Raw genomic sequence first — 17,918 nt, 5'->3', positions numbered from 1 at the left:
AATACTCTTCTGGAACATCCAAATGCTCTCTAGCAAATTTCAGACGTGCCTGGACTGGCTTAAGCAGGGGGACACGTCTGGCACTACAAGATCTGAGTCCCTGGCGTCGTAGTGTGTTGCTGATGGTAGCCTTTGTAACGTTGGTCCCAGCTTTCTGCAGGTCATTCACTAGATCCCGCCTTGTGGTTCTGGGATTTTTCCTCACCGTTCTTGTGATCATTTTGACCCCATGGGCTGAGATCTTGCGTGGAGCCCCAGATCGAGGGAGATTAGTAGTGGTCTTGTAGGTCTTCCATTTTCTGATTATTGCTCCCACAGTAGATTTCTTCACACCAAGCTGCTTGCCTATTGCAGATTCAGTCTTCCCAGCCTCGTGCAGGTCTACAATTCGGTTTCTGGTGTCCTCCAACAGCTCTTTCGTCTTCACCATAGTGGAGTTTGGAGTGTGACTGTTTGAGGTTGAGGGCAGGTGTCTTTTATACTGTTAACGACTTCAAACAGGTGCCATTAATACAGGTAATGAGTGGGGGAAAGAGGAGCCTTTCCAGCATGGTGGTTACTATTAGAAACCACCTTGTTTTTCCTCATTTCTCAATTTGCATTGGTTTTTAAAGAGGGAACCTCTAAATTTTCTGAAAATGTTTCATGTTGTTACACGGACCCTTAAAAAAGTAACACACAGGAAGTGATGTAAGCACTGTAGTTTCTCTGTAAAAGCTAGGTCTGCAAGTTTGTTGGAGGGGTCTGTCCAAAATTGCTTACCAGGTGATCCAGGTTGGTTTTGTATGTATGGTTGTTGTTTTTAATTGTAGATAACATACTATAGACCAGTGGTTCCCAAACTTTTTCTGCCGTGACCCCCTTTAGTAGATGAGAATATTTTTGCGCCCCCCCTACGCCCCCCCCCCCCCCCCATTGACTAGGGATGTGTTGAAAACTTACAAAAACAATAGGTTCACAACTTTGGTCAAACATGAAAAAAATAAACTGCAAGAAACCTTTTAAATGGTTCAAGAATTCTAAATATAATTTAAAATAAATAAGGAGATGAAATAAGAGAAACAGCAATACATATGCGGCTAGTTTGCAAGCGCAGACATCACGCAGAGCACAAAGCATATAACGGCCAGAAATATATGTACTGTCTCTTTAAGGGAGCGAGTTGAGCGCGCGTATGGAATATTGTTGTTTTTTTAGCTTTCTGCCGTAGACCGACTCAGACCACTGCTCTTTAATTTATTTCTGTAAGTAACACATTCAATGAGCTTTGGACAACTCACCAGTTCATGTATGAACAGTAAAGTATTGCTGGAGCGCAGGCTTATTTTGGTCAACCAGCAAATAAACGGACTAAGTGGAATAGCACCAGCGCGAGTATTAAGGTTGAACTAACTCCGAAAAGCAAGCAATACAAGCATAGAATTAGACTGAATAGATCTGCTTTTATGGATCGGTCACATAGTCCCCGATACCCGATCTAGATTTTTTTCAGATATTAATATCGGAATCGGTGCATCCCTAAACACATGTGCACGTTTTACTTTCAAGCTCCACGCCCCCCCTGCAATAGCTCCGCGCCCCACCTAGGGGGCGCGCCCCCCACTTTGGGAACCACTGCTATAGACTGAGAAAATAGAAAAATAATAATAAAACTAAAACAATATATACATTTATAGGGCTAAAATGTGGTGGTTTTGCCTAGTAACCACTGTGAAAATATGTCAAGTAGAGGGTCAAAATTGGTAGTTACCCATAGTAACCACAGTGCATGTAGGGCAAACAGAAATCACATGGAGAAATGGTGATAGACATTGAGCCTATATCCCCGAATGTTGTGAACAAACTGGTCCAGTTGACACTAATGAACTGACCAGTCCAGTAGACTTTTTCATGTGCTTATTTGATGAGGATCTTTTTGAGCATATGACATTTCACAGTAACCTGTATGCCACCCAGGCAGGGAAAACTTTCCAGCCCGTCACCACTGAAGAAATGAAATGGATGTGCACAGAGTGCAAAGTTGGGCTGTGCATCAATCAGACAAAGAGCTGCTTTCATCTTTATCACAAAAAACTTAAATAATACAATGCAATCTTACAGGTAGCTGAGAATTAAATGAAAATGTAAGTAATATAGTAGGCGCCACTTAATGCACAGTGGTTACCCAGAGAAACCACCTCAGAAATGAACTTTGACCCTGAAATTTAAAAAAATTACCCCAAATCTGTTTTAGTTTAATGGTTTGTAACTTGTTCATATCAGTAAATTTGGTATTATGCAAAAAGAATTGTGTGTGTGCCTGAAAGGGTTAAAAAAGAAGTTACAGGTCTGTGACAGCCAGAAATCTTGCTTGTTTGTAGGTGACCAAATACTTATTTTCCACCATTATTTGCAAATAAATTCTTTAAAAGTCTGACAAAATGATTTTCTTAATTTTTTTTCACATTTTGTCTCTCATAGTTGAGGTCTACCTATGATGTCAATTACAGGCCTCTTTCATCTTTTTAAGTGGGAGAACTTGCACAATTGGTGACTGACTAAATACTTATTTTCCCTACTGTATGTCATGGGATAAAGCAAGAAATTTTCATTTGACTGAAAATTTTTCCTGGCAAAAGACAATGCCAGCAATTACTGAAAATGTTGTGTAGTTGGGACACATCCTCTTTTGCCTAATTCTACACAAAAAACACATTTATAAATCTAAACAGCCTGTGTAAGGAGAGAACAGAGAATCTATGAAGCGACAAAATGCAACACCTGAGCAATAAATGTACACAAATGTTTATATAATGGAGTTATCTGGGGGTCCTCCTCAAATTTAGTGAATCCTGGTGAGTTTTAAAAGGTATCAAGCTCTCTTGTTTTTTATCAGATTCACTATGGAAAAAAAACATAAGCAGTAAGATCACCTGCTTTAAGTAGGTATGTTACAAAAAAATTCCAAAAAAGGCAATGACAATTACTGTTGTTAAAATTATAGGATACAAGACAACTCAAAGAAATTATGCAAAAAAAGTTTTAAATAATTACAAGTATTATGATTATAGTTAGTTGTAATATATAAAATATTTAATAAATATTTCGTGTTGGTTTATTAGGAAATAAATATTGTGCTTTTGTTCATGTATTACGCCTTACGCCGTAAGTTACGGGCGGCTATGATGAACCAGATTGTCTGACCACCTGTACCGGCTCAAAAAAAAAACAAAACACTTTCTTATATTTCTGATTAAAAAATAAACTTAATCAGAATAAAGATAAAATACTGAATTTATCTACCATCTACCTCTGAAGCTCTTCCGATGTCTGAAATACAGGCGGTCCCCAGGTTATGACGTTGATCCGTCGTGAATCGATTAGAGTATGAAAGTGAAAGTGACGTACAAGTGCTTAAATTCCACCTTGTAAAGGTGTATGAACCCTGCAAACATGACTTTGTCCGCAGGGCCGGAGCCACCGTGATTGCGTAATTTTCGCCGCGCTGACCCTAGCGCCGCTCGCAATGCATCAAGTATAAACCTAGTTTATTATTATGATCTGATGGATTTTTTTCCTCCAAAAATTCAAATGATGGAAATCCGTTGTGGTGACGGAGAACTTTAACCCATGGTATATGTCAGGGGTCGGCAACCTTTGAGACATGGAGTGACAACTTTAACATGTCTAGTCAATGAGTCTGCCACTCGGGGGGGAGGGGAGGGGGGGCATTGGAGCATTGTTCCAATTAATTTTTTTTGCTGATGCTGGTCCAGCGTGTCACGTGCCAGTGATTATGCCTCGGCGTGCCATAGGTTGCCGACCCCTGGTATATGTTGAAAACATTTACCAATATATCAAGGTAAATATTTGTTGCACTCTTGTCTGTTTTCAAATATTCACTATCAATAATGTCTGGGTATCACAAATTGTATGCTATAATGCAATCATACTCAAGAACAGTAATATTTACAAACTCACCTGCTCTCACGATCATTAATGTCACTGTTGATAAGGGCAGTGGTGACTTGCTGAAGAGTTTCTAGAACTTCATCACAGCCCATAAGGACCTTAGTGGCCAAGGACAGGATACAAGTCTGCAGCTCCTGCGAGGAACACATTACATACATAGGTGCATTTTTGAATATGAGGTGGGTTTCCCAAAACATTTGTAATGTTACTTCGTACTTAAATTTCTGAGTGATTCCCGATACTAACCTTGCACTTACATTTTGCACTTCTGACCCATTCGTAACTCAATAAGTATTTCTTAACTTGAAGCTCACATGCAGTTCTACCTCAGATAAGTTAGAGGCAACTAATTTCCCTTAAAAAAAAATGCTGGTTCTAAGAACAGCATTAGCACATTTACTAATTTAAAAAAACATGAAATCATAGAAAATCCCAAGGTTTAAGTCATTTCATTCACATCAAATAACAAAACTTGCTAGTATATGAGAATATTTGTTGATATACCATTTACATTAAATACATTAAATTTAATACAAGAAGGAAAAAAAAGCTGGGTTTCCAGTGAAAAGCTGCATGTACACGGCTGGAAATCGTAACGCAGGTAGATTACCTAGTAATAAAAACTGTATCCCAATGTGCGCATGATGTAACTAAAGCACTGCTGTGCCATGCATCAATATATAGAACATTCACACATACTAAAGCTGCTTTGCTTGAAATTAAAATAGGTTTTCATATAATTGGAATTCCTGGATTTCATATAATTGGCAATCCTGGAATTGTCAGTGCAGTGGATGGCACAATGATCCACATACACACTCCCAGCTGTATGAGCCCTGTTATAAAGGGGGTGGGGGGTGAGTGAGGGACATGTCCCAAATTATATATACTATTATACAACAGTTAGTTCCAACCTCACAATCTGATTGGTTGAGAAGTGTTCTAACCGTGCTGATATTTGTGAGAACAACACGGAATTCTTACACTAAATCTGTATCACTCCGCATACGCGTTGCCAAGCAACAGCATTTTTGCAGGTTGTTTAAGCACGGATACAAAAATGTTTTGTGTGTACAAGACATTTTTGTATCTGTGCTTAAACAACCTGCAAAAATTAATCAAATGGATGCCTTTAACATTACGTTTGACTTGCAGCCAGTTTGGACAGACTCAGAAAAACAGTGTGACTCCACACTTACATCAAATTCTGAATCTACAATTACCACAAAAACGATTAGGTTGACTGCAATGATAGCAGAACAACTGAACGCAGGCTACAAAGTGCTTCACGGACTGGCTCTTACAAAATGACTAAGGTCAATTTGGGAGCATTTGAAAAGACTGAGCTAAACTTAATACTTAGGCAGTTCTATGGCTTTATCCGCTCTACAAAGGGCGAGCTTTACAGTATCAGCAGTTTTCTTGCAGTTAATTGTTTTTATTTTTTAGGTATCCAAGAGTTTTTTTTATACACATATATATTTCATTAGAAAGGTGCTTTGTTTCTTGAGTTGAATTGTCTTTATTATTATATCTGTCTATTTTCCGTTGTATTATGCACGGATGTGACCCATTAAAAGCACAAAGATAATGAATTGATGCTGGTTATTAATTATAAGTATATTTAAGCACACAAGAATGTACTCGGGAAGCCCGAAATACCCCAACGGCGTTAGTTTTATATTATGTTGCGGTCTGTCCTAGACCAGCTCGTAACAGATTGTGGCCAAATAATTTAAATTTTGGACTCATCTAGCCAGAGAATGGACTTCCAGAAAGCCTTCCAGAAAGAACTTACAACACTGATTAATTCGTCTAAGTCTACATCATGTATATTCAACCCAGTTCCAACCCATCTATTTAAAGACCCAGCCATTGCAAGGCCCTTACTTAATATGATTAACTCTTCCCTTAACCTAGGGTATGTGCCGAAACACTTAAAATGCGCCGTAATTAGCCCCTTGATCAAAAAACCGAATCTCGATCCGCAGATTCTAGCCAACTATATGCCAATTTCTAATCTCCCATTTATCTCAAAAATTCTAGAAAAAGCAGTTTCCAATCAGTTACGCTATTATCTCCAATCAAATAGTATCCATGAAAAGTTCCAATCAGGATTTAGACCGAACCACAGCACTGAAACAGCTTTAATCAGGGTAGTGAATGATTTACTAATGTCGTCCGATAATGGGCTCGTCTCGTTCCTTATACTGTTAGATCTTAGTGCAGCTTTTGATACTGTGGATCACAACATGGTAGATATTAAAAGAGTTGCACTCTCCTGGTTTAGATCTTATTTGACTGACCGCTTCCAGTGTGTAAGTGTTAATAATAATACGTCTAAATCCGTGCAGGTTAAATATGGTGTCCCACAAGGGCCAGTCCTAGGACCACTTCTATTCACACTGTACGTTACCCTTAGGCAAGATTATGCATAAGCACGACATCAGTTTCCACTCCTACGCAGATGACACTCAACTATATTTATCAGCAAAACTCGATGATTTAAGCATAAACAGCAAAATCGAGAAATGTGTAGAAGAGATAAAACATTGGATGGCACTTTCTAGCACTAAATCCGGATAAAACAGAGCTAATAATAGTTGGGTCTAGGGCAGCGAGAGACAAGATACATAATGTAGCATTGAATCTACATTCTTTCACTATAACCCCCAGTGCAGAGGTAAAGAACTTAGGCGTCACAATAGACTCAGATCTCTCGTTCGATACACACATTAATAATATAACTAGGGTAGCGTTCTTTCACTTACGCAACATTGCTAAAATTAGAAACATTAAATATTAGTGATGTGGAAAAACTTATCCATGTATTCATATCCTCTCACCTAGATTATTGCAACAGTCTTCTAGCTGGATGTTCTGGTAAATCGATAAACAAACTCCAGCTGGTTCAGAATGCAGCAGCTCGAGTTTTAACGAAAACTAAAAAGTTTGATCACATTAGTCCCGTACTATCGTCATTACACTGGCTGCAAATTAGATTCTGTATTGATTATAAAATACTTTTATTAACATCCAGAGTATCCATCCATTAGCTCCAGAGTATCTTAGTGGACTTATTGAACATTACAACCCAGCATGTTCACTTCGTTCACAGGGTTATTAACTATTCTTAGGATCAAAAAGATCACATCATGTGGAAAAGCTTTTTCTTATAAAGCTCCACAACTGTGGAAAAATCTTCCTGCCTCTATTCGGGACTCAGACACGGTCTCAATGTTTAAATCTTGACTAAAGACTAATCTGTTTACTTTGGCCCTTGATTAATCTGTTACATATTTACCACATCACATATCTTTCTTCTCCAAGGTTCAGTTGGGGAGTAATACTGCAGTCGGAGCCTACAGTACAAATATTACTGCTCTGACACGGAATGAAAACCTGGCGTTCATCACAAGACAATTACATTGACAATATCAACACCCAGAATTTTCATTCTAGTTACCTTATACTTAAGTCTGATTGTGTGATTTGTGTGTGACTTGTGTATTCGTCTGTATAATTTGATTTGTGTAAATTGTGTGTTTTTGTGTGATTTGTGTATTTAACCAGGCCACCCGAAGGGGATAGGACCCTGCTGGATACAAGCACCTGCCGGTGGATGTACTGATGCCGGGGTTGGATGTGCCATTGCCGCAAGAGGTCACCATCTGCACCGAAGGGACTGTGACTACTTGGCCGGGAACAAGAACTGCAACTACTACTGTAGAACTGTAGAACCACCCTGTGCACCACGGACTTGTGCTAACGGGCTACCCAATGGAGGATGGGTTCCCTTTTGAGTCTTGGTCCTCCCGAGGTTTTTTCCTAATCCCCACCATCACAGGGAGTTTTTCCTTGCCACTGTCGCCTTTGGCTTGCTCATTAGGGATTTGGACCCATACGATTGTTAATCTTGTAAATATTGTAAAGATTGTAAAGCTGCTTTGTGACAACATGTGTTTGACTTGACTTTGGTTTGTCCAAGAGCTCTCTGGCAAAGTTTAAATGGGCAATTTTGTTCTTTTTGAGAGCAGAGGATTCTTTCTTGCAACTCTCTCATTAGTGCCATGTCTATTGATTTTTCACCTGTATGCATGTACATTTATCCTAGATACTGACTGAGAGAGGTCTGCAACTCTCTGGAGGTGATGTGTGGGTTGGCCTTCACCTGAATTACTATCTTTCTTGTGCTTCCTGGTTTACATTTTGATGGCTGTCCACTTCTGGGCAGAGGTGCGGTGATGCTGTGTGCCCTCTATTTGTAAATCATTTGACTTACAGTGAAAATGTGGAGCTGGAATATTTTGAAGATGGTCTTGTAGCTTTTCCCAGATTGATGGACTGTCACCAAATTCTTCCTGACATCCTCGGATGTGTCCTTTCCTCTCTGATGTTTTCCTTTCGTTGATCTTTGTGCTTTATGCCTTGGCACAAGAGTGGTTTGGTTGGTTTCCTCTCCCTTTTAATCAGTTTGGCAAATCTTTACCCTCTCATTTGATGTCTCATTTGATATCTGCTTTACTGATTATTTGAGCACTCACGTGTTTCACCTGAGTCTTTTACTTAATTGACATTACCAGAGCAGCTGTAGTTCATTTACTTTTGCACATGCTCTGATTCCATGTTTCAAATAGTCTGCTTGGCAACTTGCATTTCCCTCAAAACAAGTAAATGGAATTGATGAATATAAACCTGACATTTCATACATAAAAACTATTGGTGAGAAAATAAGAGAATCACGGTAAAATAAAAAAAAAGCTAATCTAATCAAGGAGTCTAAACTTTTAAGCAGCACTAAACGTACTGGGTGATAGCAGGTATCCACTTTGAAGCTCCTTTCTTACTCTTGTCTTGAACGACCAGGAGAGAATGACTTTACCCAGCTGGCTTTGAAACACAAAGGCAAATGACAATAAATGGTTTTTGCCTCAAATATACTTGAAAGATTAATTTGGGATAGTGATGTGTCTGTTGTTCGTTATACGTTATTGTAAATGACCAGGATCATCACGGAGTTTAAATCCATTAAATTAATTAATTTGGGGTGTTTTTGTGTGTTGATGTATTTATATTCTGTGGATGTTTGTGTGTTGTGAATTTGTATAATTAAATTTGTCCTGCTGAGGATGCCGTGGATTGCACAGGGCGGAGCACCTATAAAGGTAGAGAAGTCACAGGTGGCCGTAATGAGACATAGCTGTTTGAGCCTAGATGCAGAGTGTATTGTGGGTTTTTTGCAAAACCCTGTGTCTAAGGACGGAGTAAGGGAATCCGTGCTTGCAGTCCTTGGTCAGCGCAGCGAGGTATGTCTTAGTTTGTATGGCTTTGTATATGGTTGGTGTGTTTTGAGATTTGTATGGAGTGACTGATGCATTGTTTGTATTTTATTCAAACAATCCGGCGCTATGAGACAAAATGAATGAAGTTTACGCTGTCATGAACAAAAAAGAAAGGAAACTTAAGCGCCTGTCGAGACTCTCTTTGGGATCCAAGGGTTGCTACAGTTATAAACATAATCTAGACATAATCTAGGCATTCAATGAGTTACAAGCTTTACATTCACTAATCACTTTAAATATAAATAATGAAACACAACAATCACTGGGGAGAAAAAAATCCTGTCTATATGTAAATGTATGTAAATCAATTGCTCGGTTTTAGACTGGTGGAGATTGTCCAGCACAGATGCAGAGGTGAAGTCAACAAAAACCAAATTAAAACTCATTTGTAAATTTGGAGATTAAGATGGCTCTTAGGAAACACTGGTAAAATTGTGTTCTTAAAGTTAACTTTATAATTTGTAAATCTCTAAGATCATTCATTATTGGGAAACACACCCATAAAAAATTAAATTAGCTAAAAGTACTTACCTTTCGAAAAATAAAAAAATATATATGCGGTTCACTTATCCAATATTCCAAGCTCGGTTTTCAGTGGGCATAATTAATCCTCCACTATCACGTATTAGTAAAATACCCACTGGTTAAAGGTAAGTTTTTTTTCTGCCTAAACTATCATGAGTGTCCAAGACCTATAAATGTAACTAAAAAGTTATCTACCAAAATCCAGAAGTATACAATTATGTGATATTGATGATGTATTTGTACTACTGAATAATGACAGCAAGAAATGGACTCACAGGTAGCAAGAAGAATCTGAAATACACTCTGAGATTACGAATATCTCAGTCAGATATAGATCTCATTCTTTAACTAGCGCATATTTGTGCATTACAATACAGTAATGTTTAATGAATATATAATTATAGTATATATGTAAAGAATGCATCATTTTTCTATTCAGGTTAGCCAAAAATATGCACTGGATATTTCTCCCACTCTCCTTGTTTTTACTATGTTGTAAGTTGCTAAATATATTGAGTTCAATAACACCAATGCAGTTTACACATTTTAATCTATGCAATGTTTTATACCATAGACTAGTTCATTGCAGTCTGTCATGTCTTTGTTTGACGTACAAAGGAGCGCATGGCATCTGTTTTGCTTGTCTATATGGCAACTGCATCCTGTAATAATTTTTTTTACCTTTATAAGTATAAATAAAAACAAATTTCAAAGTTTCAGACTTCCACAGACAAAATGTTACTTTGAAAGGGTCCTAATATGCAAATTACTGCAAATAAATGAGGCATCTAAACTGACATTTAATTAGTCCATAACTGGCAACACCATGTCTCTAGCTTCTACATGAAGGGATATCTAAAGTGTAAGACATGTGACAGATCACAAATATACACAATCACAAATACAATAAAAAATCCAGCGTATGCAACACATTTCTTGTAAAGTTTAGAGTATAATTAATAATCACTAGTGGTAAAGAGTGAAACAAGTGTTTATTATGTCAGTTGGTACTCCAATGTCTATTGTTATAAAAGATAACTGACTAGGTTTGACGGAATGTGTGAGTATTATGGGTCTTGTGCTGAGAACACACTAATCATCAACTTTTTCCCCACTTTTCACAAATAATATTGATCAATACTGACATAACTGAAATTAACTGATGAGTATAAATACAAATAAAGATTATTATTATAAGTAACACAACACATCTGTTAATAGTTATTGGTGAGGTATTATCACACAAGGCAGAAACAATGTGTAAAAGGATGTAATAGTAGCGTTCAATGTGTAAAAATAATTTCACGAACATAGTGCTTGTAGTGAATTGTAACATTCATTCTTAAAGATAAAATAATTATTTTTTCTTTTGCATTAGCACTTCTAGCTATTAACATCTAATATTCATTTAACTGTATATCTGGTATCGCCACAATTTATACATGTGACAAATAAAGAATCTTAAAATCTTAAATCTTAAAATACACATCACAGAAAATCAAAGCTAAAAATATTGATTTTAAATGCTGATGAGGTCCTAATTGGCAACCATAACATCATGAATATACAGTGAATGACTTGCACTGAGCATATATATTTTTAGTAACTATTTCTTGAGGAGATTTCTCTTAATTTTTCTTTTAAATGACAACTGAACAGTTTATCGATTACAATTTTAATCACCACTCAATTTTGATCACCACTCACATCTATCATGTAGATGTGATGCAATGATTTTTTGCAGTTTTGAAGTACACAATGCCTCATCAGAGAGCACCAAACAATGTATTGATACAGCCATATGTACAGAGACGAACAAGAGTTACTGGTATTTAAAAGGGATGTTTACCTGTACCTTCATTGTTTCCCCTTGAAGGGAGCTGTCACTGTCATCACTGTCATCAGGGCGAATCAGAACAGTGTTGCTAAGTAAATGGTTCTGCACAGCCATAAGGTAGCGCAAACTTGGTGAGGCCACCTGAGGTAAAATACAGATACATGATCCCCTGATGCGTGTCTCTACAAATACAAGTTATCTAAAATTGCCTATTGCACCATTGCTTAAATCCTAGCATATAAAATTAACTGTAGAGAACTGTAAAAAGTAAAAAGAAAGAAAAAAAAAACAACTCAAGATTCCATTTTCTATGATAAGGCAGAAAGTGAGTTTGACCTGAGCAATGATTTTTTTTTTTTACTTCTGGTAATTACATAAATTACTTCTTGTTCCATGTAACACATACATTCTGTACTTGACAAGATGGGGCAAAAGTTGCAACTACTCCTATTCTAACTTGGTAAGATGTCTGTAGGTTTAAAGTTTAAGAGGCAGTCATGGTCCTGTGGTAGGGAACTGGTCTTGTGACCAAAGGGTCGTGGGTTCGATTCCCATATCTGAGGCCATGACTGAGGTGCCGTTGAGCAAGGCACCCAACCCCAACTGCTCCCCGGGCGCCGGGCTAGGGCTGCCCACCGCTCTGGGCATGTGTGCACCACAGCCCCCTAGTAATCACGTGTGTGTGTGTGTGTGTGTGTGTGTGTGTGTGTGTGTTCTAACTGCACAGATGGGTAAATACGGAGGACAAATTTCGATTGCGGTGAAAAATCACAATTGACAAATATGGCACATTTCATTTTTTTCATTTCATTATGACAATAACACGTTAAATAAAATAATAAATTATGTTTATAATATATAATTATATATGCCTTACATAATTATATATTATAATTCAAAAGGTATATATTATAAAATTATATATTATAAAATGTATAATAATTGTGACATACAGGCACGGTGGACAGAAGCTTCTGGAAATCATCCTTGGCAACGCTTTGGCATTTAGTGATGAGAAGGCAGGATTCACGTACCACTGTCTTCAAGATGCAGTGTAGCAATTCATCACTCAGTCTGCAGAGAGCAAATGAGGAGGTGACGAGACTACGTAGCCATTTTTCCACATGACAAAGTATGACAGTAATATAGTAAATATCTGTCTGATCTAAAGCGCAAGATATAGAAGAAAATATGCAGCTCTTGACCTGTAGTGATCATCATCCTCACTTCCAAAGCGATTCTTTTGTAACTGGTCCGCTAGATTAGTAAGAATAACATCACGCAACTGTGACAAGCCACTGTTTCTCTCACCTATTGGATGTTAGAGAAAAACATCATTAAATCAATAACACTGTACAGAAATGTGTTACAGGTTGGTACAAAAAAAAAAAACATTTTTTTTATTCCCTGGAGCAAATTACATTCTACAGGGCAAATGTCTTAGCATTCTGACATTCTTAGCAAGTCAATAGGGACTTGATGTAAATAGTACATTACAACAACCTGTAAATCATACCTTCAGTGAGAACCAGTTTTAACAATTTATTCAGCTCAGACTCGCCCTGATACAAGACATTCAACCCAGAGCTGAAAAGGAGTAAAACAAACAACAAAACATATCTTGTTTAGTCATTTAAACAGATTAGAAAAGATAAACTATGACCAATGCACTGTAACCCCTTTAAGTATTATATCTAAATAAGTGTAATAAGTTGATGAAACAAACCATAATGCATAAAGTACAGCATTTTCAACAGAATAAAGTATAAAGTATATGCTGTTTACAGCTGTGTGTACTATAAAGTACAGTAGAACCCCAGAACTCAACCGCCTCAGTACTCAACATATTCGGAGTTCGACGCAAAACTTCAAGAAAATTTAGTTTAAATTTAAAGATCTTATTTATATATATATATATATATATATATATATATATATATATATATATATATATATATATATATATATATGTATATATATATATAGAAGCATTCCTCAGCTCTCTTCAGAAAAACAAGTTCAAAGGAGACAAGCCTTTTCAGTTCAACACTCAAAAAACAGCCTTTAATGACATGAAGAAGAGGTATGTAGGATCCTTGATAGATGAAATTGACAGAAGATTCCATGCTAGGGTTAGGGTTAGATATTCCATGATATTCTGTCATGGTTCACTATTTTTGAACCAAAGAAAGCCATTGTAGCAAAACAGGCCTCTGAGAATTTTACTCTATGGTGCAGAGAGGCTTGAAAACCTGTTGAAACACTTCTCACATAGTGTAAATGCAGACGAAGCTTGCTCAGAGTTTGCAATGCTGAGGCAAATCATGGTTTCCAGTTTGTCACATACTTCATTGTCCTTTCAATAGTTTGCAGAGACTGTGTTGCATGAGAAACTCATTAAGATAGCTCTGGTCATTCCAGTTGCAAGTGTGTCATGTGAACGTGGATTCAGCACACAAAAACTAAATTCAGAAATTCACTGAGTAATACAAATCTCACCAATCTGATGCTCATTTCAGAGCTTGGCTCTCCCAGAGACCAGTTTGATTTCAAGAGAGCTGTTGTCAAGTGGATAGAGATGAAGCAGAGTAGACAGAGGACAGGGAAAGAATAGTACACAAAGGCAGCTACTAATATATGTGACGGGCAGGGTGAGGGAAATAAAATGGAAGCGATCACGCCAAGTCTCAGGGAAAATGGATGGTTTAATATAGAAAGTGCGCAAACCAAAAACCCGTGACATGATCCAAATGAAGGATATAATAACCAGCGGTCAACTGGTACAAAGACAAGAAATATATAGACAAACAAACGACCCTCAGGTGAGACGGATCACGGGCTCCGCCCACCTGAGAGATGCACACAACGCAACATTAGACAGGACAGCTGCCGCTGTAAACGGGGGCGACCAGTAGGGGCCCTCCGTACCGTGACAAGATAAAAACAGAGGACTTTGATGATCTGAAAGAGGTGGCCAATAACCGAGGAGAAGGACAAAAACAAAAAACAGATTACTGCAATGCATAAAATTCTGCCTGATGCCAAGTCAGCTGATTTTGATGTGGATACAGTTTCAGCACACTAAACAGACGTAAAATTAATTTATAACAAGCCTAACCAATCTATGCTCATTTCAGAGCTTGGCCCTCCAAGAGAGCAGTTGCAATGTTTTTTGTTTTTTTTTTTAGATGGAGTACAGGAAAAAAGAAAACAACAATAAAAACCAAGGAGAGGACAGATCAGGGTAGAGAAGAACCAAGAGACAAGTTACAGTGTATATAGTTCAATGTATATCTTGTTGAAGCACAGCAAGACCTGTATTTAAGTTCACCAGAAGTATCCCCCCCCAAAATGTAGAAATCCCTCTTATGTGACACATTTAAGGGGGGAATTCCCACTCATTTTGAAAAATGAATTTCAGGCCCTGCGGTACATTATACTGTTATAAATAAGTATTGCATATTAGTAAACACGTCTCAAACATGATATTGTTTATGTACTGCAAGGTTCTGTACTTGGCTCACTTTTAATCCCTTTGTATATATTGTCACTGGGTCAGATTATTAAGAATCATTAAATCTACTGACAGTTATACACATGAAACAGTGAATATATAGGTTGCACCAGATGATGTAGATACTGTAGATGAACTGGTAATCTGTATAGCTTTGTTAGGTCATTTTCTACATTTAATGAAGACAGACATAAAAGATAAAGTGAAGCAAAGAGGAAAACAGTGTATGAAGACTTGAAATATCTGACTGTACAGATAAAAACTAAAATTAGAAATGTTACATTTGTAAATAAATTTTAAGTTTTTTTTAATAAAAATCAGGGGTGCCCACAAGTTTTCAGCTTGCAAGCTACTTATAAGACGACCAAGTCAGAAAGATCTACCTATTTATTTTCTAGCGGCGTGTGTCAATCGTTGACCGAGGGGGTGGCGGCGATGTGTGTCGATCGTTGACGTCAGATTGGCTACCATGTATGTCAATCAAAATACAACCGTCAGTGCAGATAAACGATAGCCTGTCATTCATCCACTACTTTTTTATGTCATGCGATCTACCCACACTTCCTTCGCGATCGACCCACACTTCCTTCGCGATTGACGTAATGGGCACTCCTGATCTAAATAAATGTCTAATTCTAATTAATAATCTAATTATTAATCACATATGATTAATATGTGCCTGATGTATTAACGTTCATGTTAAGATCATATAGTGCTAGAATTTCATAGCTTTCATAGCTAAATTCACTATATTGCTATGTATTCATTGTTTTTATGTGATTATCAAATATCCAGAACACACTACACACATTGTCACGGTGAGGTGGCCCCCTACCGGTCGCCTCCGTCCACAGCAGCTGTTGTTGTTGTTGTTTTGTTACGTGATGTGCGTCCCTCAGGTGGGCGGAGCCCGTGATCCGTCTCAACTGAGGGGCGTTTGTTTGCCTATATATGTCTTGTCTTTGTACCAGTTGACCGCTGGTCATTGTTTCCTTAATTTGGAGATATTGCACGGGTTTTTGGTTTGCACACTTCTTTATTAAACCATCCTTTTTCCCTGAGACTTGGTGTGATCGCTTCCATTTTAGTCGCTCACCCTGCCCGTCACAGAATGACCAGCCACCTTTCAGAAGCCGCCAGTCTCTATTTCTTTCTCCTTCGTTCGTGGTCATGTCTCGTGGTAAGTGTTTGTCTGCGTGGTGTTTTGTGAAGAGTTCCCCCGTGCTTGTGTGTTGTGTTTGTGGCATGGCAAGTTTGTCTTCATGTTTTGTGAGAGTAAAAATGTGTGTACATGTTGACGGAGGTGAGGATCAGTATGCGTGCTCGTTGTGTTTAACGTTACGTGTTTAATGTTTGACGCTGGTGCCGCTCCTCACCGTCGCCTCGCTCCCCGTTTTGTCTTGTGTTTAATGTGGGGAGCAACTGCGAACATGAGCGGCGCGTCACGGTGTGTGTGTGTTTGTGTAGAGCGCGCATTCGTGGGTCCCGTCTGTTTGTTTGTACACCGTTTTTGTTTGTTTGTCTAGTATTAGCGTGTGTGTTTTGTCCTACACTGTAAACCCGGATTTTATATCTACTCAACTGTTTAATTTCAATTAGGCCTGTGTTGAAAAAATCGATTTTCCGATTCAGAATCGATTCGCATATGATGATCTGATTATCGATTCGTACGTCCAAAGATCGATTTTTTAGTGAACTTTTACCCCCGCCTCGTCACTGAATTCACGCAGGCGTGCTCGGTCTAACTAACTGTAAAACAACATGGCGACGGACAGTGACGGTAACGACGATAGTCAAATCGGCAATCTAAAAACAGAAGGACAGTTTATCCAGTGTCAGTGACTATTTACATTTAGTCCATGTCACTGACAGTTTACCCAGTGTTTTTACAGTTTAAAAAAGTTAAAAATGCTCTTGTAACGTTGGGCGCAAGGCGATGGACGAGACAGAATCCTTTGCACTTTCCAAATCGTTACGTTTATTACATATACCGAAGCGCAGACAGCGCACATAAAACACGTTTACATAGAACATGTGTGACTCAAACAACGACGAGCACAGGACGCTGCGCGAACGCACATTAAATGGACAAACCACACAAACCCCACGTGATGACGAGACGAGCCACAGGTGAGGATTATCACAAGACGCACCCGCACCCGCGGAGATACGCAGACGAGTAGACGCAGACAACGTTAACACACGCCCAACAGGGAGGGGTCGGGGACCGTAACGTGACAGTTCTGTTATTATATTCTTACTTTACAGAAAAATACACGTTTACATTTTATACTTTCAGTTTATTAAGTGTGAGCACTTTTAAAATAAAAATGCATTTGGTAGCAACAGCTTTTGGGTGACTTCTTAATTATTTCAATCATAATAATAATGCACTGGTTAGTGTCCCAGTAGGAGTCCACTGTTGCAGATATAGACACCTCAAAGATGTCCTCTGTTTATTGTCCTGGATTACCTTTCTTGAAGGTAGATTTATGATTACCCTTTTCACCAGTCTTCCAGCCATCAGTAACTACCAACTACCAGTAACTATTTGCTGATTAATATTGATATAATACTAGTTTTAACATGTTGCTTCTGTACATAGTCAGGAAACAGCTCAAATAAATACATTTTTAATAACACTAAACCCCGAATTGGATCGAATCGGATCGAATCGATTAAATCGGATTAAATCGAAATAAATCGATTCTTAATCTTCAGAATCGGAATCGGATCGATTCTTGGAATT

At 38.1% G+C, this 17,918-nt stretch overlaps 1 protein-coding gene across 7 annotated transcripts in view; it reads right to left on the bottom strand.

Moving 5' to 3' along the window:
- hectd4 (HECT domain E3 ubiquitin protein ligase 4) overlaps positions 1 to 17,918 on the bottom strand; it is a 168,319-nt gene that overhangs the window by 109,012 nt on the left and 41,389 nt on the right. For 5 of the 7 annotated variants that reach the window (XM_076987116.1, XM_076987115.1, XM_076987110.1 and 2 more), the window contains exons 14-18: positions 13,172 to 13,242; positions 12,861 to 12,966; positions 12,609 to 12,729; positions 11,668 to 11,796; positions 3,961 to 4,085 (exon numbers count right to left, since the gene is read on the bottom strand). In XM_076987116.1, coding sequence (XP_076843231.1) covers positions 3,961 to 4,085; positions 11,668 to 11,796; positions 12,609 to 12,729; positions 12,861 to 12,966; positions 13,172 to 13,242 — 552 coding nt within the window. The remainder of the gene's footprint in view (positions 1 to 3,960; positions 4,086 to 11,667; positions 11,797 to 12,608; positions 12,730 to 12,860; positions 12,967 to 13,171; positions 13,243 to 17,918) is intronic. The other 2 variants (XM_076987113.1, XM_076987114.1) reach the window with 1 other exon arrangement.

The sequence above is a fragment of the Brachyhypopomus gauderio genome, unplaced genomic scaffold (genome assembly GCF_052324685.1).
Source record: "Brachyhypopomus gauderio isolate BG-103 unplaced genomic scaffold, BGAUD_0.2 sc51, whole genome shotgun sequence".
Lineage (NCBI taxonomy): Eukaryota > Metazoa > Chordata > Actinopteri > Gymnotiformes > Hypopomidae > Brachyhypopomus > Brachyhypopomus gauderio.
The sequence above is the reverse complement of the archived record's forward strand: the minus strand, read 5'-3'. Positions and strand labels throughout refer to the sequence as shown.